The 25,086-nt window shown below is 34.4% G+C and overlaps 1 protein-coding gene across 1 annotated transcript; it reads right to left on the reverse strand.

The window, feature by feature from the left end:
- Window positions 1-945: 945 nt before the first annotated feature.
- LOC127091437 (ATP-dependent DNA helicase SRS2-like protein At4g25120) lies at window positions 946-23,610 on the reverse strand. Its single transcript, XM_051030074.1, has 29 exons — window positions 23,374-23,610; window positions 22,170-23,190; window positions 22,032-22,073; window positions 21,713-21,876; window positions 18,510-18,708; window positions 15,944-16,000; window positions 15,737-15,842; window positions 15,503-15,636; window positions 15,307-15,381; window positions 15,059-15,184; window positions 14,832-14,963; window positions 14,654-14,737; window positions 13,449-13,562; window positions 13,218-13,318; window positions 12,137-12,203; window positions 9,944-9,994; window positions 9,476-9,553; window positions 8,292-8,498; window positions 8,142-8,180; window positions 6,308-6,379; window positions 6,120-6,206; window positions 5,995-6,051; window positions 4,978-5,189; window positions 4,776-4,869; window positions 3,981-4,031; window positions 2,501-2,563; window positions 2,336-2,395; window positions 1,258-1,320; window positions 946-1,160 (listed from the first exon to the last, which is right to left on the reverse strand). Exons 1-29 carry the CDS (start codon window positions 23,475-23,477, stop codon window positions 1,071-1,073), a joined length of 3,750 nt encoding a protein of 1,249 aa, XP_050886031.1. The 5' UTR covers window positions 23,478-23,610; the 3' UTR covers window positions 946-1,070.
- Window positions 23,611-25,086: the final 1,476 nt, after the last annotated feature.

A 25,086-nucleotide genomic window follows, 5' to 3' on the forward strand; every position in this document is an offset into this window, starting at 1 on the left:
TTTTATTTTATCAAAAAACAACTTTCTGATTTTCTACTTCTGTTTCAGTATGCTACAAAGACGCATCTACTGACAGGTTATAGAGATGCATCTCCGGATTTAAAAAAACCACACTCTTAGAATGTAACACAGAATTGACCTAGAAAGTATGTGTTTGAAATGCGTCCGAAAATGCATCTTCAAAATCTTGAGGCATTTTTTGTATTTTCACGTGATGTTCTAATAAATTTATAGGATACATTGAAAAATACTCTTATTTAAAGCATACAAAGGTGTATGATGTGTAATTTACATATTAATTTAAAAGATAAAATTATAGAGTTAAATTTAGTTTAAATGATTCATTTAAAAAATCTAATTTAATTTAATTATTTTTAATTATTGATTTATAAATATTAGTAATTTAATTTTAACCAAAAAAAATATCAACAACGTGTTAACGTTAATATATAAATATATATAAATGCTAAGAAATCGAACGCTGAAGTAGGTGCTTCCACTCACTTAATATTGACCTAAATAAAAATCATAACAAAAATCTATCAATATACAAAGACAGAATGATAGTTTATGTCCAAAATAATAAAATTTTATTATGATTAAATTAAAAACTATTATTTTAAAAAATTAAAATCAATAATAATAATAATAATAATAATAATAATAATAATAATAATAATAATAATAATAATAATAATAATAATAAATTAGTGTAGTATATCATATTAATATTTACATAAATAAGCAGTTCGCTTTGATTTTAAATTGATTAAAAAAAGTTATCAAGATGTGCTTAGATAATCCAATATCACAGTTTTAAAATAAAATCGGTGATATAGAACTTTTATAACCGGTTAATAATAACAATTTCATTCAAAAACGAATAAAAGTATTTGAAATTACAGCCAAAGCTAAACTACTGGATAAAAAAATGAGCATACAAAATAAGTTTAAATGGAGTACATTTACAAAATATAAGTAAAAACAAATTGATAACTTACGTAGATAATTGTTCCAGGACAGAAGTTGGCAAAATTTAACTTTAGTTGATTATTAAATATCAGAATTTGTTACAAAGATTTGTATTGCTCAATAAGATGAGATGCATGGAGGCGAGATGTAGGGGTCGTGGTGCACCCCAATTTCTTCAAATACGAGATCTGCAATAAGTCAAAAAAACAATTCATTGGTTTACCAAAATGCCACAAGAAAAGAATGAACCATAGCCTAATATGTCCTTTCACTGTGGAATTTTACCTGCTTGTCAGTTGGTGTTGCCGAACCCATTGCATTCTCAATCTTTAATTTCAAGAAATGTTCCTAAAAAATGCAAAACATATTTTCAAGTCTCAACTGGATTATCAGAATAAAAGAAACTCATGGGGTAGAATTACAAATAAACCCACAAACCAAATTTGTGTAAACACCTTAGAGCTGGAAATACTGTACAAATGTTTTGTAGATTTATTATGATCGGTTAAAATAATTTCATCAGTTCAATAGAGGGGTCAGAAGTACTGTGTTACAATCCCCACTATCACCTATTTATTTATATTGTTGAAATTATGGGGTTTAGATAAGAAAGGAGAAGAAAAACTGCCTAGATCTTTAAGATATGTATTATGATTATATGATCAATAATGACTTGATACTAACATCATATTAATTTGATACAAAAGACTGAACACTGCCCCTTATTTATAGTAGGAAAATAAGACTCCTAATCCTAAATAAATAGTAGGAAAATCATGAAACAAATCATGAAAATTATATGGAAACTAATATTAGGAGATAAACTAGGATACTCTAAGATTAGAAATTGATCCTACAAGATAAACTAAGATACTCTAAAACAGTGTAAATATATCACTCCTGTCCCATAATGAGTTACACATTTGTAATAAAAATGTTTCAAAATGAGCATTACTTTCAATTTTCAATGTAACACTAACTACTTTTTATTCAATGGTACCCTTTAATTGATTAATACAACGTGCATCACTTTCAAGTCAATATCTTTCACTATGCATTTATAATACTGGTAAATACACCAATACTTGATAAGATTAGATTAACTTTGTAAAACAAATTGCTTCATTTATAATCTTTCCTTTCATGTTTGAAATAAACGTGTCACTCATTGTGAGAGGGAGTATAACATTAGAAAAGATTTCTTACAGTTATTTTGTTAATATCGGATATGTCCTAGTTTAGTATTACTAGTACAAGATTACTAACGCTCCATTAGATAAATAAATCAGTAATAATGCTAATATTCTAACAGATCCCATAAAATTCTAAATGATAACTACTAAACAGAGAAAACACAGCTAACCTGTTTTTCCCTCATAAGATGAGCACGTTTATCAGCTGGAATTTGTTCCCATCTCAAAACCTACAAGGAGAAATTTCAACAGGATGTGGCAGAAGTTCCATTTCCTCTAAAACCGTATCTCAAACGAAACAGCATTTGGGTTTAGCAACAAGTAAAGGCACTTACATATTGAGCATACTGCATTGCTTCATCACAGCTTAAGCGGGACTTTAGAGAATTCAACAAATCCTGAAATTGCAATTACAAATAAGTCATTTGAAAGGATTAATGATCAATTACCATAAATTCACAACAAAGGTTAAGTTATAAGAGGTTGCATAACATATATCAAGAGAAGCAATGGGTGTTAGAGAAAAAAACAAGTGTGAGTTGGAAGTGTTGAGAAATAAGTGTGAGTTGGAAGTGTTGAGAAATAAGTGTGGACCCGTGGGAATCTCCCACATTTATTAGAAAAGTGGAGACTTGAGCATTTATAAGTGAGAGAACCCACACACTTATCACCTTAAGGTTTGGGGTGAATATGTGATGTATCTCTCACGAGGTGTGTTGCTCTTAAAGAAAGGCCCCAAAGAAAAAATGCTCCCTCATGTTGACCCACAAAGAATTGATGACCTCACAATAGTATCAGAGTCTGGTTTGAGTGAAGGACCGGCTCACTTGTATCAAAATCGAAAGTCTTCCCCACAAGTGTATGTGGATGAAAGAGTGTTGAGAAACAAGTGTGGGAAAATGCTCCCTCATCTTGACTCCTAATTGATGACCTAATGACCTAACAATGTGGAAGAAAACTTAGAAAATAGAAAATGAATATGCTTCTGGAACCTTGTAAATACAGAGGCCTGAGCCCTTTAATCTATATGAAATAACAACCGACATCATTTCAAGTCAAATGCATTTTCTTAGAACTTTGATCTCACTCAACCTAACAGAAATGGCTTGTAAGGTGATAACTGTCAAGTCTATAATACACTACCAAGCCTGGCTAGTCGATGTGATTCTCAACACACTATCACGTCCAGACAAAACATCTGAAGTCTAGAAATGTGACTGTAATAACATAGAATACAGCCCAACAAAAATTCGAGGATAGGTTCAACAAGTCCTCACACTCAGGACTACACATCTAAAGAGTGGACTAGTGCTGGCAAAATAACAGGGATCTCAATTCTCAACACCCTCCTCAGGTCTAGGACTAGATATATTTTGCCTCATAATAAAGTCTAGGATAAACTGTGATACAATCCTAAAATTTGGACTTAGGGTTTAGCCCATCCCTACAAAATTGATTTGTAAGGTGATGAGTAGTCAAGCCTTATAAGCACTACATAGGCAATATCTCTAGTCAATGTGGGAAACGCAACATATCCATCACGCTTAGGATTGCAATCTAAAGCATAGTCCAATGTGGGTGAAAGAAAAAGGAATTTTCTCAACACTGTTAATATTGGAAATACTCAACACAACTAAACAATAATATGCACATTCACTTCACTATAAATAATGACATAGAATACATGAATGTATCCATTAGAACCATTCCACATAACTGAGAATTTGTTAATGTGAAATAAATATAAATATTCAAGATCAAGAGAATGATGTGTAATAAAAAACAAGCAGTACAGAGTGATATGATACTGCAGACCTTGTGTTTGTTCTTCTTCTGTCTAAGGCGCTCATCAATTACAAAACCAACCTGAACATCCAATAGGAAAAAAATTAGTTTCAAACAAGCAAATTTAATAATATTCCTGCACAATATCTGTGAAATGCCTCATTAACATTCCCCACAACTTCTACTCAAGATAGACCGAACTATTTATACTTTACAATTATAACTTTGAGAGCTGAACAGAACTTCAAGCACTATTTATTTCCAGAGTCAATTATAAGGGACTTGATCAATTCAATTAGTTTGTTTTTTATAGCAATTCAATTAGTTTGTATTTCCCAATAATAAGAAAATCCACATGAGTCTCACTGTCTCAGTTAGTTATTGAGTTCCAGCATTTCTATTTGGAGGATTTACCATGTACGAACAGGATACTTGAGCACAAAAATTGCTTTATTTCCATATGCATTTCGTAACAGATGCTTTGTCAGATATTTAAAGGAACTGATGACCCTCTTTGATCCAAACTTTTCATCTTTTGCTACTTTTTTCACTTTTTTCTCTCAACATTTTAGAAGGATTCCCAATCCATGTAATGGAGATTTCACAACTTTACATAGACGTTGACAACCTTGTCTAAAAGAAGTGCATCTGCTAAGAAGTTTGAATAATTTTTTAATAAAATACATTTCACCAGAACAAATTTGCATCATATTTTTCATTTTAATAACAACTCATAATCCTAAGAATCCATTACTTTGCTATGAATTATCAAGATAAATATGTCAGACACGGACACAAGTAAACCCAGTACAACTATAGAGTCACCTTATCTAGCAACCTCTTTGGATCTTGAAATGCTTTCTTTTTGGCCCATTTATGGAATATATGGGAAACAACAGATCTCTCTTCTACATTGAATCTGCAAAATAACAAATATGTTATGATTAAAAACAATGTTTCACAATTAATCATGGCTGAGATCATTAATGAATAATAGTAATGTAATTGTCAAAATAAAAAGCTAAACCTTCTTATGAAATCATTGCCATTGTTCGCCTCTGCAAATTCTGCAAGCTCATCGGAAGCCTCGCTAAAATGATAGTTGAGCATGTCATTTGGCACAGGGATCAGATCAGCCTCAGATTGTTGTTTTTTAATCAGCAAATCAGTGGTACAATTGGTAGTTTCCTTTTGATGACCATCTCGCTTTATTTGTACTTCTTGCATATTTATTTCACTCTACACAACAACAATTCACTGACTCACCACTTGTAAACATTGATGTCAAAGTTATGGGTCTTAGATCAAATAACAAGAAATATTATTTGTAATATGGTAACTTGATAAATATAACTAAACACCATCACCTGTTTGTAAGGAATACAAGACTCTTAATCCTAAATAAATAGAAAAAATAGGAATCAAATCAAAATAATGACTAGGTAATATGTAAGCTAATCCTATGAGTAACTTACGATTCTCAATTTTCTCATCTCTTTTGCATCAAAAAAAAAAAGCTTAAGATTCTCAAAGGTTGGAAACTGACCCTACGAGATAAACTAAGATATTCAAAAATAATGCTCCCTCCATCTCTAATTATAAGCACCATTTGAGAAAGAAATGTGTCACTAAATATAAGCCCTTTTTCAAATTACTAGGTGCATTTATTATTTTTTCCAAATATAACCTTAATTAATGCTCTCCCTCTGTCCCAAAATATAAGCAAAAAAAACATGTTTTTCTTGTCCCAAATTATAAGAAAAAAAATTAACTTTTATCTTTTTCAAAGTGAAATCAATTGCAAACTGCTTTAAATCCTTTCCTGCATAATCAATAGGCAATTAAAATTGTTTTTATATCTTCCTATGAAAGAAACAAGTCTTAATATTTCATAATGTTGATAAATGTAAAAGCCATGTAAATATAATATTAAGAGATGATTGAAGAGACCAAATATTCCAACAGAAAGGGTAAGGAATTCAAAATGACTTCTATTCAATAATGTGATAGCCACAGTTGTTTATGAAAAAGCAGTGTGGCATACCTGAAACTCTAGAAGATGATGAGGGATTTCTTTCAAAAATCGGGAAGGTTGAAGCATCTAGAGACACACAAAGTTAGCAAAATCCAACAACTATAAAAAAGAGCTGAAAGTTATGCTGGACAAACCTGCCAATTTGAGTCCACCGTGACATAGAGAACAAAAAGCTTCTGCCGAGCACGAGTCATTGCAACATATAGTAAACGTCTTTCTTCCTTATAATCATATATGAAAGAAACACAACCAATAACCAATCTATAACAAACTACAAGACAAAAAATGAACTCATGAATAAAATTATAGAAGAATAATGTACCTCAACTATGGCCGCAGTGTCCTTCACAACACCTTTGTATTCATGTAATAGAGGAATCTCAGATTCATTTGCCTATTTAATATACCAAAATAGCAGTCAAGAATTCAAGGCAATATTTGTTTTCATAATAACTTTGAACAAACCAAGAAATGATGACCCTCGAACAAGGTAGTCAAATTGCAATTAGACAAATTCCTCCCTCTTCTGAACGGTAACACTTGGTTAACCAGGTGTAAATGCCAGCCATAAAATAATAAAATACCACATAAGTAAATATTAACATTGGAACAACTTCTTTGAATAACATTATAAAACATGTTAAAGAGGCAAGAAATTACCATTCATGAACAAAGTAATCATATAGAAGATTCAGATCATAATAAAGATATATCCTACTGCTATGTGAAATGCAACATTTGGTAATTGCACAACTGAATCTTCAATTAGTTTCTGAAAATATAATTTCACAGAAGTTTATGCATTTTTTCACTAATATTATGCTGTGACTTCCAATAAGAAACTGCATGGTCATGTTGCAGCTTAATGAGGCCTAAGGGTGTGTTTGTTATAAAAGAATTAGAGTGTCAATGGAGATAATTAAAGAGAAAGGCTGACTTTCTCTAGTTTGGTTTGAAAAGAGGTTGAGAGGAGAGAGATAATGGGTCCCACTGCTTTTCATAATCTTCTCTCTTATATAAGGAAGGAGAGTGCTATTATTTTCTACTTTCAATTTACACCCTGGATTGGCTAATTCTGTTTTTTGTGTCATTCGATCCCGGTCTTGTTTATCTTCCTTGGGTTTACATTTTTTCTCCCTATACAGTGACCAAATTCTTATTAATAAATGAGGTAGTGTATATCATTCACTAACAATGATGTGTTGCACTGAGTTATGAAAAAATTATAGTAATTGGCTCAACTCAACAAAGAAAAAAGTAAATTTCAATTGGAGATAAGCATGAATTGAACAACTATCTACCATTCTATAATAATATAATTAAACTATTTTGATTATCAATAGAATACAAAAATAAAAAAGTTAATTATATTAAACTGATGTAATAAATTAATTCAATAAACTTATCAGTTGAAATTATATAATCATTTGAATTTCTTATTAGTCATGTAAATTAAAATAAACTAGTCAAGTAATTTAATTTCTAAATTAAATAAAAAAAATATTAGTTAATTTTGATAAGGTATAAAATTCAAGTTTTACCTAGACCAAAAAAAATCAAATTTTACCTGCAGTCCTATTTATAAGAAGAAAAAAAACGGGTGATTTTATTGGTCCTAATTATAATAAAAAAGCACAACCTTAAGATGCATTAATTGCTAAAGTTCCTTTTTATATTCTTATTAAGTACATTTCCATAGTTGGTGGGTGTATAACATTTATATCGAGGTTATATTTGGAATAACCTTAATTAAACCATTAAATAGCTTACATTGGTATTGATGCTTTTTTTTCTTTTTATATATAGAGGACGAAAGGGAGTAGCTCGATTTTTTAGCCCAAGGATATTGTTGTCTTCTCAAAATTGAACATGCAACTTTCTCTTCTATTGCTTTTATTTTTCTTATTTACCAAACAATCTCTCAAATCTAGTTTATTTTTCACTTTTTCCCTTTTTTTCTCCCTCTCATTTCACTTCTTCTCTTTATAACCAAACATACCGAAATTGTTGGCCATATAATTGTCCAAGGATAATATGAATAAATAGGTAGGTATAGACATCTGAGCATCTGTGTTTTAAAAACATCATAAATCACATATCCACCAACTTGTTTTTGAGCTAGACAAAAAAGAAATGCTCTAAGTATTAAGGCATACCTTAACTATGAAGACAATATCCCATTCTAAACCTTTTGCCTACAAGTCAAATGAGTTTGAACTTGCATTACTGTTGAGCTTAACTCTATTAAATATTTATCAAGCTGTTGAGCTTAACTCCATTAAATACTAATCAAGTGGGATACTTACCTGATGAATGGTAGTCAATGTCACAGAATTATCATTGTCCTTCCTCCGAGCACGGAAATTTTCTTTCTCACGCTCAAATAAATAATCAATGAATGATTTTAGCACAAAAATGCAGCCTTTATCTTCTGACATTTCCTTTTCCCCTCTTATCTCAATGAATTTGGTAGACAAAAACTCAGATACATCATCTAATAGGTATTGAAGAACCTAAATAAAAAGGTATATTCAATCTTAGATGAAGAAAGCCTAGGTAAAAATGAACTAATATGAAAATCAAAAGATATACACTTAAAATTATAATCATAATTTTGGAACAACATCTTTCAAACATCAAATGCTATTTATTAAATTTTTAAATTGAGCTTAACTCATCCTTACAAAACCGACTTGTAAGGTGAGGAGTGTCATTCTTTATAAACTCTAATCAGACATTTATTCATTGTGAAGCTTGGGCTTTTCCCAATACACCCTAGCATGTCCAACACTGTTCAGGTTGGCGTGTGGATATAAGTGGTGGATGGGTCGATTAATAGATTTGATATCATATTAAGTTTTTATATTGTGCCTAACTTATCTTTACAAACCAGTCTTGTGAAGTGAAAGAGTGTCACTCTTTACTCTTGATGCATATTGCTCATAATATATTCCAAAAGATGGTAGTCTATGATGCATAGGTATTGATAGGGTATCTGGTAGGAGTACGGATATTGATAGGGAATACGGCATTTAAAAAAAACTTGGTTGTTTTTTAGTGTTTTTGTTAAGTTTTGTGTTTTGATTTATGAATATTTTATGGGGTTTGAGTTATTTGTTTAATTTTACATTAAATATATGTTTATAATTATTATATGCAATTTCTTCAAAATATGATTAAGGAGCGGTCATCCCACTATACGCTATTCCGTTATCCCACTTTTGAAGTCAGCCGCTATGTGCCGCTCTCTGGAATTTACTACTCTGGTTCAATCTATATTCATATACATTTGTTTGCTAATATTTGGTACTCCTTGTGCTAAATATTGGGGTTTTATTAAACTTTCGACTTATATAAAGAGCTGGGTATTACAAAAGCACATATATGTAGACACAAATAAAAATTACTATTGTAATATAAAGTCCATTTTTTTGCGACATAAAACAATAGCTAATAGTAACTATGGTTTTATCTTGCATCAAAAACTTACAGATCTGATGTCATAGTCTTCATTCAACAATGTCCCTCCATCAACATCAACAGTTGCCCGTTGCTCAAGAAGGTACTTCTAAAATTCAAAGTTCACATAACAGTAAATATATCATGACATTATATGGAACAATTTTAGAAAATAATATAACTTTATTTTACAATGTATAAATGTGTATTTCAAAACTTTAATTTGTTTATCTCCAAATTTATCTAAACACAATATTGCTGGATCATGCAATAAAAAAATTATATGTTTGATGGGTACATACATTATCAGGAGTGTTTCTTAGAGCTATGAAATCTACACATATAGTTAAAAACTAAACAAAAGAAATGCTCAACCAACACAATTTTGTATAACAAAAAATAGGGAAGGGAAAAATTATTAATAACTGTGACAGTAATGATCATTTTACAACTGTTTTTTGGTGGGATGTCCCTTGAAGTTAGAAAGTCAAGATCTTACCTCTGGTATCATGTTTGCCACAGAAGTTATGATAGTTGAAATTGAATTTTCCTGTCATAAATAAATATGGCATGCATTTCAAGTGAGAAAAGTATTTATTCGAAGATGTGAAAGAAGTCCATCATAAGCCTTGAATATGCAGAAATGGTTAGGACTAAAAAAGCAAGTCATGTTGCATTTCATTTAGAGCATAGACTATTAAAGAAGAGGAATATAAGAATAAATAAAAAAATTAAAGGATGTACACCAGATTATAAAAGTTTTACAGTCATAAAACCATATTTCAGCGTAGTGTCGCTTTGGTATATTACTTTTTCTTAAAATTTGGGTTGGGTCTAACTCAACTCTACAAAACCGGTTTGTAAGGTAAGGATTACCTCCCCTTATAAACACAACACAGGTTATATCTCTAAGCAATATGGGACTAAATCTACCCCTTCAAAACCAACAAAGTGTTAGGGGCTGCAATGAGATAAGTTAAAGTGCCGCAATTAAGACAACTAGGCACGGACCACAATTAAGACGGAAAGTCCAACACACCCTCTCACGCTTGGGGTACAATGGACCCAAAGCGTGGACGATGCAGGAAGCCCAACAATGGATCTAGGATAGGCTCTGATACCATCTCAGAATTTGGGTTGAGCCTAACTCAACCCTACAAAATCGACTTTAAAAGCGGCTTGTAGGGTGAGGATTGCCCTCACTTATAAACACAAACAACACAGGCCAACACAATGAAGGTGTTAGGGGCTGCAATGAGACAAGTCAAAGTGTCGCAATTAAGGCGACTAGGGGCGGACCGCAATTACGGCGGAAAGTCCAACACACACCCTCACGCTTGGGCCTCAATGAGCCTGAAGCGTGGACGATGCGGAAAGCCCAACAATGTATCTAGGATAGGCTCTGATACCATCTCAAAATTTAGGTTGGGCCTAACTCAACCCTACAAAAACCGGCTTGTAAGGTGAGGATTGCTCCCACTTATAAACACAACATAGGCCATATCTCTAAGCAATGTCGGACTAAATCCACCCCTTCAAAGCCAACACAATGAAGGTGTTAGGGACTGCAATAAGGTAAGCCAAAGTGCCGCAATTAAAGCGACTAGGCGCGGACCGCAATTAAGGCGGAAAATCCAACACTTTCAATTATATATTTCAACAAATATTTACATGTTGTGATATGATTGTTTGATTTTTTTTTGAATGGCAAATATAATATATTAATAAGATAAAAAAAAGTCAGGATACAGCAATAACACAGGACAAAGCATGAGGAGTGCCCGAAAAAAGGAAAAAACAACAAGACAGATAAAGCAGGGAGGCAAAGAAAGAAGGAATCACACCGAAGCACTTTAAATAAAGCGGTATGACTATGACCAATGGTGGTTGGGCGGAATGGGCTAGATTCACACAACATGGCGAACCAAGGTACGTATCCCAAATGAGAGAGTGCACCCAAATTTAGTTCCCAACGCTGCTCGAATAGGATTACCTCCGGTGAAGGGAAAATATGGGGGAAAACAACATGACTGTTTTTTTGGGTAAAGTCTATACAACTATTTGAGAGGCAAAATGAAATAATCATTTAAAATATAAATAGTGGACCCTAGAATCATTTAAAACGAGTAATTGTATGATAAAAAGTGATTTCTTCTATCTCATAGGATCGGGGTTTATTGTTCAAAAATCAAAGGTGATCCAATTCCAAGGATAAAGCATCTTCTCTTGTGAAGTTCAAAATAAAACCAACAGCTACGAGAAAAGGAAGGTAGAAAAACAGTAGTCTGACTAGTAAGTTAGCTATACGAACGGATAAATACCATTAAGATTAATTAGAAACCAACTGTTTAGTAAAACCATAAATTTTCTTTTTATGTTTTCAACTTACGTTTCCTTTACCACCTCTCTATTTCCCCAAAATCCCACTAAAAGGTCAGGTGACTTTCTATTTTTAAAGTAGCCGGACTCGTGTTAGCCATGAAAGCTTTAATGGGGTCTTTTGATTAAAAAATCATTAATGTAAGATCCAATGGTAAATATTACCTACCATCTCTCATCATATTGAACACTCCTCTCATTCAATGTTTCCCACATATATCAAAAATTGAAAGGTCAGATGTCACCTCACCATGGTATACTTTTTCACCAATACACACAAATAACAGTAGTCAAAGTGTAAGAAAGCATTTACCCTGTGAACAAGTTTTGATATGATATCTAGTGTAATTAAAGTCTTCCTTCCGTGGGTAAGTTCACTCCTATGATCCATGAGAGTAATGAAAAGTCAGTATATTAATTAATTTATAATACTACAAAAAAAAAACAGTACAAGAATAAAGAGAAGATATGCATATAAAATGGCTTCACACGCATTCTTCACATGATAACATAATAAGCCAATGAAGCCACAGGTTTTAAAAAAAAGCAGGAAGTACTACAAAATAAATCAAAATGTAACACTTGATACATCCAAACTCCAAGCACAAATTGTTAGGAACCCAAAATTCCGAAACAGAAAATAAATAATCAATTGAGTAAAACTTTGTGAAATATAATGAATTTGATTAATGAAGAGATATAAAATGCAGAAAGGGATGAATCCCAATCTACCCCAGAGCCAAGCTCCTACAGAGAACAATCTCTGTCCATAACTAAAAACAAATCATCCCCCCTTACTCTATACCTCGTAACCATATATAACCCACTCCCCTGACTAACTATCCTTCCTAATTTTTCTCTTTCTATAACTCTAAATGGGCCTAAGATGATTGAGCCTATACATACATACAAGGTACCTAATACAAATACTGTGAATCTGAAGAATTAATAGCATTATAGATATCTTTCCAAGTAAACTGTGTACGACTGAGTCTGTTTTCCCCTATGTACCTCTTCAGTAAAGAAACTCAGAAATTGCAGGATTAACAACGAAATGGTGAAGCCCGTGACCTACAACATATCCAGAATATTTTTCCTATATTATAGAGACTGAATAAAAATCTATATTCTTACTATCATACTTAGATTACACATTAGAGGTATATAGTTACACCAAGGCTTTCTAAGCAAGCTTTACAACCATGAGAAAATCTTACAGAAACAGTAAATTAGGTTTGTTACACCAAGCTACTTGATTGAGAATCTTATACAACATATCCAAAATATTTTGCCTATATCATTGGTCGAAGTGGGGATTCAATACAAATAAAATATTACACAAACATTTCTATATAACATGATAAAACATTTTCAAGGACGGATGTGTTAACCACCTTTTAAAAGTACCAGAAATCTTCGCATTAAAGATGTCACGGGCAGCTGATAAGAAACTGCATTTTCTATTAGTTGAAATTTTGCTGATATGGTCAATTACCTGCAGATTTAAGCACTAATATGAAACACGGATGCCAAATGGATAACTTAAAATCGAAAAGATAGGAAGCCACCATGGCTATATGTTCCCTTGTGCATGTCCAAACTGAAAATCATTATAAAACTTGTACCCTCTTTTTCATATCCTTCTCGAAAGGAAGTAAAGCCTTGAAGACTCTACTATATGAGTCATCATCACAACCAGGCAGTGCTGTTCGAAGCATAGCAATGATAGTTTTGACTACCTATTATAAGAAGGGACAAGGTAAGAACTTATGGCATATATGCATAGGTAAAGATACAAGAATTTGCAGAGAAGACAGTTGTAAGATTATAAATGTTAAGAGTTCCGTATTGGATGAGAGATGGCTTGAAGATATATTAATAAGTGTGGGTAGTATTCACCTTACAAGTCGTTTTTGTAAGGTTGAGTTAGGCTCAACCCAAATTTTAAGATGGTATCAGAGCCTATCCAAAATCTGTTGGATCACCTGCTATCAGGTTTCCACTATCAGGTCACTCGGATCGCGCTCCAGATGTCATGTATTGAGCGTGAGGGGGAGGTGTTATGAGTCTCACATTGGATGAGAGATGGCTTGAGCATATATTTTTAAGTCGGAGCTATCCTCGCCTTACAAGGTTTTGTACGATGAGTTAGGTCCAACTCAAATTTGTTTAACCATATGTAAATATTTTATTTCCCCATTTTATTGTTTCCGTTTATTCTTTATTTTTCTTTATTCTCTATTAAGGAGAAAATTAATTGTAATTTATTATTCCCTCTATATTAATCAGCTTGGGGCTGAGGAATAAAACACAACAGCTCTTACCTATTATCTTCAATAATGAGTCTCAGATTGTGTGGTTGGGTCTAACTCATCCCTACAAAACCGACTTGTAAGATGAGGATTATCCCACTTATAAACACAACACAGTTCATATCTCTTAGTAATGTGGGACTAAATTCATCCCTTCAAATCCAACATAGTGAAGATGTTGGAGGGTGCAATGAAGGCAATCCAAATGCCATAATTAAGGCGTCTAGGGGTGGACCGCAATGAAGGCGGAAATTCTAACACATGCCCTCACGTTTTTGAGGTCGACCGCTCCGCTCCACTGTATGAGATTGATAACTCTGGTAGAAAACACAACTATAGTCTACGATTAAAGGAATTAAGTTGAAATGGAAGACCATTGTTTATAATAGTTAACGATCCACGTAGTACAATAAGCCGTAACTGTTAGCGGAAGGGCGTGAATGATTCGAAGTTCTACATTAGTCAATTAAAATTCCTAGAAATGAACAATTTTTTATCTTAATTACGAAAATCAATACCTTTTTTCTGTAAAATGCCACACCATGAATGTTAAACGGTATTTTCCTATCCCGAAAAGCCATTTGGAAGGCTTTCCCTGATACCTGTAATCGGGAGGAAGAAGCAAAGACCATTCAGTAGATATGGGGCAATTGATTTGTACATAGTCATAATAGTTATAGTATCAAGAAACATCACCCGCCTACGGTAGAGAATCGCAATGTTTCCATAGGATAAGTTATCAGTTGAATGATTAGATAAAATTTCTGAGATTTTGTCAACAATAAATGCACATTGTGCATCCTCATTGTGACACTCCTTCATAACTATCTGCATATTATTGCAAAAATCATTGTATATAAAAAGGAAAATCACAATAGAGTTTGGCATACTTCTCAAAACAGCATACTGCAAGATGTATGTACCTTCGATCCAGAAGAGTTATCAGTAAGAACATTCTTCAACTGACATCGCTTGGCATTATTTTGAATAAGTGCAGATGCAGCCTCGACAATGTAACGTGTGGACCTATAGTTTTTGTTAAGCCTGATCTGAACCAAAAAAGTAGGTGATGTCCAAATGAAGACATTTAATATGGCTGTGAGTCAGGCACAACCAAAAAAGAATTAAGCATTTAGCATAAAAATCATAATCTGTGAAGGACAAGAGAAACCTCTTTGTAGTTTGGAAAATCATTACGAAAGGAAATAAATCCGGAAATGTCAGCTCCATTGAAACTGAAAATGGACTGTAAGGAAAATAAGCCATGAGACCAGTAATTAGGATGGTCTTTTAAATTCAGAGAGAAAACAATACAGATACCTAGCCAGTCATCTCATACATTAGGGATAAAGAAGAAATATTAAGACCTGATCATCGTCACCAATAATTGTTATTTTATGATGGGATGCGAGAATTTTTAGAAACTTGTATTGCATGGCACTAGTATCTTGGAACTCATCTATGACAACAGCTTTCCATGAATCCTGACTTTCTCTGAAAACTTCAAAATAGTTTGAACAAGCAAAAATTGGAACCACAAACTGTAACAAGATGAATAGATTGTAGTTAATTTTATATTTAATATTTTGGAAAATATTTACCATCAGGAAAATCAGTAAGTAGCTTCACAGAACAGCTGATCAAGTCATGATAATCCAGAGCATTACACGATTTTAATATGTTACTGTAATTCTCAAGAATTTCTGCCTGATTACAATCCAAAGCACAGAATCAGAGATACGAAAGCCGAACAAGGATGTGTGTGTGTGTGTGTGCACGCGCATATGGAAAACTCTTTAGCAGCTTACTCCTATTTCATTGCCCATTTCACGAAATTCTGCAGAAGTTCTTCCCGAGGCTTTGGCCTGAAACAGTATACAGTTATTGCATATGACCAAGTTTAAAATTTAACTACAGCAAAAAAAAAACACGAGGGATTGAACAAGCCATTTTTAACAAATATAAGCGACAAAGAGTGATATAGATTATTGGCATTAAGAAATGCACAATTCTATCAAGTTTCATAACATCAGAGACTTTTTGCATATTTTGAGGTGTTCTATAGAGTCGTATAGAGATATAAGATGGGTTGCATTATGTAAATACTGAACTGGTCAAAAATACAGTTTAGAGAAAATTCCTGCATGATAATTGATTATATATGATATTTTTAAGATAGGTTGTAAATTGTTTTTGATCAACTATCCATGAGAATAGCCTTACTAAAATAAACTGAAAATGGCTTATAAACATGTCATAAGCTATTTTTATAAGCTCTCTCAAATACTCTGACAAGTGTTTCCGCTAGTAGATAAGTCCAAATAAGTTGTTCATTAGTCAACACAAATGCCGCATATGTATAATTTAGTCATGGAAACATGCAGAAATGAAGTAGCTTTGGATTATTATTCAGGTCAGAAAACCATGGAAAGATCCAAGTGAGGAAAACTAAAAGTTCAACTCAATACCATCCCAATAAACCATCTTTTTTTTCTTGGTATATATAAAAAAAAGTGTTATTCATATGTTTACCTGCATTGTGCACACAAGAGATGATAATCACCAAGGCCTAAGCACATTCATTGCCTACAAAAATAATCAAACATTACCCCATTTGGTGGGGCCAATTATGAGCATCAAACTACATTATTGTTCTCATACAAAAACACTATTTAGTTTGGCTTAATTGAAGGGTTTCCTGAAGTTCTCTTCATTCATCCCCTTCCTCTACTAATCAAACTATCATCTAATCAACCTAAGCACCTTTGGCAACAATATGACATCTTCTAATTAGATGCTGCTTGAAGTTTCTCCTAAATATGGTTCTTCCTAATCTTATTTTGTTTTTTTAAGTCCACTCATAAACCACAATATTAGCATCTCTGCTAAGCATACTGTTTGTTCTTGCTGGCTCTTTTTTGGGAAAGAAACTCTTTGGCACTTTATTGTCGAACATTCAGTGATATATCCCTGCTGGTATTTACAAGTAAAGCACTTTTTCATTTCATCATCCTAGGCCTAGCCTCAACCCTATCACTTTGTAAGATGGATCCAAGATGCCTAAACCAAGCAACTTATGGTAGTCCCCAATTTTGACCTCCTACACATTGCAAACTCTAGGGGCGTTAAAAAATCTGGTTATCCCTAACCATGCCAGTAACTATACCATTCCTAATTATAAAAGCCCGGACCATTTTCCGAAAAATTGAACCAAAGCATTTAGGCCCAAAAATAAATATAAAAAAACTGGTTATCCAAATAGGCTCATTACCAGCTCACCAATTCTCATTTAGCAACTGAATTCTTCGTCGTCTTTCAAAAATCAAAACCCTAAGAGCAGCTTATCAACGCAGCTCTGCCACTGCCGTCCTTGTCTACCGCCACTATCTATTTCTCCAAATCACATCTCCGAAATTTCAGTTCCACCACCGAACTCTCAGCCCTGATTTTACTTTTGTAAGTTTCATCTTATTCTCTCTATTTTTCACCTTTCATGAACTCATTTCTCGTCTTTGATTTCCTTTGGGGTCTATTCGCTGTAACTCTACCTGAAATTTCTTTGTGGTTGATTTGCTTTGAAATGTTATTTGTTTTACTTTGGCCTCCATGAATATCTCAATTTTTATGATCTCAGTGAGCAAGGATCCCCTGCGTTTATCAAAACCTGTTTCATTCACATCTCCAACAACTACACGTGCATCAGGTACGTTGTGAACCCTTTGATTCCAAAATTTCTCTTCAAATTTCAAGTTTACATTTTTTTCTACACTTAGCTCATCAACCAGGAATATTCTCCACAAAATGTGTGCATTGGCACTACTGAGCAGTATGCCCAGAATGTGCTACAAGTTTAAGGTCAAATTCCCACTCTAGTACCAACTAAAAATAATAATAACAATAAAAAATAAAAATAAAATAAGGGGAAATTACTATTTGATAAAGTGACACTAACGGCTATTTTACCGTGTCTTTGAACTTTGTCCCTTGAAATTATAAAGCTAAGCTCTTATGGATATTCCATGGACAGAGTATCAACAAGAAAATAAAGGAGTGCACTGGAATTGTGTCCCTGAGACAAACCTCGCAGTGGTACATTTATTGTTCATAACCAAAGTATTAATTGCGGTCAAAAATCACAATAGTGATTCCTTAACTAGAACACAAAATGACCTGATACAGTGATACGAACTGTAGTTGCAAGATGTATTTCTAGTATAAGCCATCATTTCTATAAAAATCAAACATCTTTGTAAACATATTCAATAAATTACATAGCAATCGTGGTAGGCTAATGTAGATTTCCTAAATTAAGAGTCAGTTTATTGTTTGAAATGGAAGTTTAGAATGAGTTTCTCTTCATAAAGAATCACACACCTGAGTCACAAAATTTTGCCATTTCTTTGCCTTATCCTTGAACTGGTTAGGGGTCTTTAGACTATCGGACGCTTCTCCAATCAACAACTCACCATTTTTATGTTTACTTGTTTCATTTTCTAATAATCGGGTGGCCTCAATAATTGCATTCCGCTGTTGCCATTGTCCATATATTAAGAATTCAGATGTACGACCTAACCTGCAACATGTGTCAATAATAAAAAGAAGTTTTTCAAGCATCGTGAGTAACTTTTATGGGTGCAAGTGCAACAGATAGATCACTTAGATCCAGTCATGATATGTGTCTATTGTGGTCAATTTACTATGCAATAAATCTTAAAACCTGAACCGGCATATTATTGTTCATTACAGGTTTGGTTTATTGCTTTATCATATATATTGGTCGTGTATTTCTTTTCCTCCTTTCTCTAACAAAGTTTCCTTTCAGGTTCTAAGCACCTTCCCAATATTAACCTCCACTGCTCAAGCCAAAATTTTGTGGCAGCCTATGGTTTTTTTATCAAGAGCATATGGCTTATGCAAGTGCATTATGTGTTTGGTAGGAAAAGATTGGTGATATATCTTTAGACATGTCTCTTCCTCTTCCATGCCTCCACTTAGTTGACAACTACATTGTATCTTTGAAAGGATTGTTTATTTCCTCTCTTTTTCAGTCTTGGAAAAGATCTTGTCAACCCTTTCATAAAATTTCTCTTTCATTAGTATATCCAAAAGTTTGATTGACTTGGTTTTAAATTAAAATTTTAGATTTCTCATGACAGTAGTTTTTGTATGAAAACCAACTACATTTTTCCATATTCCAGCAAACCCTTAGTATCAATGGCAGATAGCATGGCAAAGCAGCTGACCCCCAAAACGCTAGTGGTATAGCGGTTAGTGGCAAAGCCGCTACGTCAAAGATTAGGGAAAGAGTATAGAAAACTCATACCATAAAAACTCTTAAGAAATGTGGTTGGGCTTAACTCAACCCTACAAAACCGGTTAGTAAGGTGAGGATTGTCCCCACTTATAAACACATGCTCAGGCCATATATTATCCGATGTGGGACTCTTAACACACCCCCTCACGTTCAAGACTAGACAACTGAAGCGTGGAAATAAATGGTGGGTGGCCCGATAGTTTTTGTATGAAAACCAACTACATTTTTCCATATTCCAGCAAACCCTTAGTATCAATGGCGGATAGCATGGCAAAGCAGCTGACCCCCAAATCGCTAGTGGTATAGCGGTTAGTGGCAAAGCCGCTGCGTCAAAGATTAGGGAAAGAGTATAGAAAACTCATACCATAAAAACTGTTAAGAAATGTGGTTGGGTCTAACTCAACCCTACAAAACCGGTTAGTAAGGTGAGGATTGTCCCCACTTATAAACACATGATCAGGCCATATATTATCCGATGTGGGACTTTTAACACACACCCTCACGTTCAGAACTAGACAACTGAAGCGTGGAAATAAATGGTGGGTGGTCCGATAGTTTTTGTATGGAAAACCAACTACATTTTTCCATATTCCAGCAAACCCTTAGTATCAATGGCGGATAGCATGGCAAAGCAGCTGACCCCCAAAACGCTAGTGGTATAGCGGTTGGTGGCAAAGTCGCTACGTCAAAGATTAGGGAAATAGTATAGAAAACTCATACCATAAAAACTCTTAAGAAATGTGGTTGGGTCTAACTCAACCCTACAAAACCAATTAGAAAGGTGAGGATTGTCCCCAACATTGAATTGGCCATATATTTATCCAATGTGGGACTCTTAACACACACCCTCACGCTCAGGACTAGACAACTGAAGCGTGGAAATAAATGGTGGGTGATCCACTGGATCTTAAACGAGACTCTGATACCATGTTAAGAAATGTGGTTGGGCCTAACTCAACCCTACAAAACCGGTTAGTAAGGTGAGGATTGTCCCCACTTATAAACACATGTTCAGGCCATATATTATCCGATGTGCGACTCTTAACAAAAACAAAGCTTAAAATAGAAGAATAAACAACATTAAAGACATTCATAGTTAATAATCAAAGTTCATTGCTGACAATATTCAAACCAAATATAAAGCAAGTAAGTTTTAGTCTCCAAAGCTTAAAATAACTCTTCTAAGCATTTATAATAAACACAAGCTATTTCTTTAATGAATTCACTATCTCCAAAGTAATGAATAAAGATGGTCACCAGAAATGGCTGCCAAAAGGCTACCGATATCCAAAAAGCTGTAGAAGGTGAGAGGGGAGATGAACTTGTTTTGGAGAAGGAAATGACGAGACAAGGAGGCCCTATTTTGATGTCATTCCAAAATTTTAAGATGAAATGACCAAATAGTCTTTAAAAACAGAGGGAATAGCTATAAATTTAGCGCAAAAACACGGTTGTTTTGCATGAAAAGACCCAAAAAGTTTTTTAAAAAATTAAATAATAAATTACAAGAGTTTCATTGTAGTGGCAGCTTCAGCCACTATTTGGGAAGTGTCTGGCCGCTATTGATGGTGATACAACCACAGAAGAATGGTTTTTCTATATTACATAAGGGTACGCTACAATCTGGGTTTTAAAAAATGGTGCGCGACCACGAAAACGGCCGCGACAAAATGGTTTTGGCAGATGCCGATACCGATACTGTTATCACCGTTTTCTATATTAAAGAACAAATTGTGGTTAATTCACACTGCAACGACCGCAATCAGTGTCGTGACACCTGTACCGACCAAAATCGCGAAAACCTTTACGCGACCGCAACCGTTTTTTAAAACCCTACGCTACACCACTATAAGCCACTATTGACAAAGAGAAAACCACTCTCAAAGATGAGAATATGAATACTTGAGCGATTACTAAAGTGTGGGAGTCAAAGATGAGAATGTGAATACTTGATTAATATCCACTTAACCATTTAACGAGATTACTAAAGTGTGGGAGTCTTACTTCAATCTCCGCTCACAACACCTCGGTCAGTCTAGAAGTAAACAAAATATATTTCCCAATAGCAAGAATTTAGACGAGTTATCAGTTTGAGGAATAGTAGATTATGAATCATGAAAATGCCACAATTAGCATTTAAATAGCAAGAAAGCTAACGAGAATAGTAGACACAACACAGAGAAGCTCACAAGTTGGAACTTATAAGCTGCAACTAATTGACAAAGTAAGAGAAAAAATCTCCAGCAAATTGAGAGTAACTAACTTTTCTGCATGTGAACGACAAAGTTGCAAGCAAAATGAATGAAAAGTGCTGATTGTAAGTTCTTTTGCTGTTTCCTTCCCAGTTATGGCTCCGACGCGTTTTCTCATTTCAGTAGCTGCTGCAGATGTAAATGTCATTGCAAGAATGTTTAACGGACTAATGCCCTGCACACATTTAGCAGACAGTGGAAATTATAAGCAAAAAGATTTAAACACGTAAGCTCAAAACAAATCAACTCGGAAACAGAGAAAAAGAGTGACAAGAATGAAAGATAAGTGCACAGTATTTATATCTTATAGTGCAAAAAGAAATGTGTCACCTCATTAAGCAGCATCAAAACTCGGCCAACCATTGTGGAGGTCTGGTATCATCAATAAATAGAAACAATTCAGTTCCAATATAAAAAGCAAATACTCAAAGGAAAAATAACATGTTGACGAAGCAGAGTTTATAAAACCTTTCCACTTCCTGGACCAGCTACAATCATTAAAGGAGTGGAAACATCAGTGCAAGCTGCTTCTCTTTGTCTATCATTTAGGGATTCCAAGTATTTAGAATATTCCTCCGGCATGGTTCCACTCAATAAACCTTGCCTAGTACTATCACTATGCACGTGTTCTTCTTTAGGATCCAAAGCAATCTTAGGACTAAACATGTTGTCATTTCCTATACCCTTAAAAACAGAACTAGTTCGTGAAACCTGATCAATGTTACCAACTACACCGCTCTCACTCCAAACTTTCTCATGACAACTATCATCTAACCCCTGCCAGAATGCTTTCACCGCGGATTTCTGCTCACAAAGAATATCAATTTGCTCCAAAATAGACTCATCAAAATCAAAATCTTCTACACCATTAGATAAAGCACTAGTTTCCAAACCTATATCAATATCACCAACTACACTGGTTTCGCTCAAAACTTTCTCCTGACAACTATGATCTAACCCATGCCCAGCTGCTTTCACCGCAGATTTCTCCTCACAAAGAATATCAATTTGTTCCAGAATGGAGTCATCAAAATCATCACTTCCAATACCCTTATAAACAGCACTAGTTCCCAAATTCAGATCAGCATTACCAACTACACCAATCTCGCTTAAAACTTTCTCTTGACAACTATGGTCTAACACCTGCCCAACTGCTTTCACCCCGGATTTCTCCTCACAAAGAACGTCAATCTGTTCCAAAATGGAGTCATCAAAATCATCATCGAATAGGCCACTTCCAGAAAAGTAATCAAGTGTTTCAGCTTTAACTCCTCCAGGTACTTTCCTTGGAGTTTCAAAATTCGATTGACACAGATTCTCCTTCCCAACCACTCTCCTTGCAATTGAACTGCAGTGAATTGCATCACAAGATGCTTCGCCTCCATTCCCTGTCGAATTGAGTCTGTTTAAAGGAACCTCCACAAGAGGAACTCTCTTCGCATATCGAACCCTACCCGCAGCACCATCAACATCACTTAAGCCTTTAATTCTAGAAACAAAAAGAAATCTCAGATTATGAGGGTTTCAATAACGAAATCGTGCTGACAATTGCAAGTGAATTAAATTGCTTAATTCCTTTCGTGATTTTGAATTTTAAAAACCTAATTAAACAGAAAATGGCGTTTGAGAAAATGAATCAATATAAAGGAACGAGAGGAGAAAGAGTAGTTACTGGTATGGGGAAGAGGTAGTGTAATCATATGGTCTTTTTTGAGGAACGAGGGGCTTTGAGGCACTGAAATACGCGCTGATTCGGCCACTTTGCTGGTCTGCCATTTTCAGTGTCACCGCGAGAACATGAAACTCGGAGAACTGAGGAGCATCGTCTATATGCGCGTGAAAAAACAAAATCAAAGGAAGCGCCAAACACTATAGTTTCCCAATCTTTTATTTGGAATTAAATTGTCAATTAGAATTAAGGTTTTTTTTTATTCAAATTCATAGATACTTATTGTATGGAAAATTTTAACTTGTACCCCTACAATTGTATCCACACCCCTACATTTAAATATTTTTGACCAAATTACCCTCATATAAATAGGGTATATTTTCCATTTCAAATTTTTTTTACCATTTTCGTTGAAGACTTCCGGAGAAGACAAATATTTGGCTTTTTTGCATTGTAAACCGGAACACTCAGAGTAAGTCTTCCGGTTCATTAATTGTATACCGGAACACTTCTCTAAAGAGTTCCAGTTTGTTGCATTTAAGGGGACTGAACCGGAAGTCTTTTAGAAACTCTTCCGGTTTGTATCGTTGTATACCGGAAGTCTTTCTTAAAGACTTCCGGTTTGGATGATGTATACCGGAACTCTTTAGGAAAGTTTTCCGGAAGGCTTTTTTATTTTTTACTAACCGGAACTCTTCTTTGAAGTGTTCCGGTACATTTTTTTTTAAAAAATTTTAAACTTTTTTTTAAACTTTTTTTTTGCAGTGGTTCGAAGACGAGGTGCAAATGGCCGGATTCCAGTCCGCACGTTAGATCGGGGTGCATCTTCATCTGCAGCTGAGTCGGTTGGATATCCAAGAGGGTCGTACGATACGTCTCTTTTGGTGAAGTTCGAGCATCATGTTGCTCGACATTTATGGTTCGGTGAGGTAAGTAAACGGACTATATTTGAAAATGAATAATAGTTGAATATTTTATAATTTGTTTTCTAATATGTGTTTTAATTGTTTTTAGGAAAGAGGTCCAAAGAAAGAGTTGAAGGTTGCTGGACATGGACTGAAGTTGACTTCTAGGGTTCCATTGGCTCTTCCACCACAAATGGAGAGTTGGGTATCTAGATCCGGTTTATCTTCACTGCAGAGAACCAGTCTGAACAAGATAGACACAAATCTTGTCTCTGCATTTGTGGAAAGATGGCATCTAGAGACATCTTCATTTCACATGCCATTTGGTGAAATGAGCATTACTTTAGATGATGTCGCATGTCTACTTCACTTGCCCATCAGGGGTATCTTCTGGAGTCCTCAGGATGTGACTGAAGAGCTAGCTGTTGAACTTGCTGTTGACTACCTAAGAGTGTCACAGGGTCAGGCACAATCACATGTTCGTAGCTGCAGGGGGTCGTATTACAAGTTGGAATGGTTATACAATTTATTCGTACATCATAAAGTTGCTTCCAGCTGGGCATATGCGACTAGAGCATATCTATTGATGTTGGTGGATTCCACCATATTTGCTGATAAGACCTTTACACTTGTAGAGGCATGATACCTCCTCCTGTTTAAGGACTTGGATGGATGTTCAGGATATAGTTGGGGAGCAGCTGCACTAGTTACCCTCTAACATCCAAGTAGTTGCTATATGAGAACAGAATTTCTTCCAATCTAATGTGACCGGTGGCAATGGAAACCCCTCTTTCATGTTAACCTGATAAAG

The sequence above is a fragment of the Lathyrus oleraceus genome, chromosome 6, assembly GCF_024323335.1.
Source record: "Lathyrus oleraceus cultivar Zhongwan6 chromosome 6, CAAS_Psat_ZW6_1.0, whole genome shotgun sequence".
Classification (NCBI taxonomy): Eukaryota; Viridiplantae; Streptophyta; class Magnoliopsida; order Fabales; family Fabaceae; genus Lathyrus; species Lathyrus oleraceus.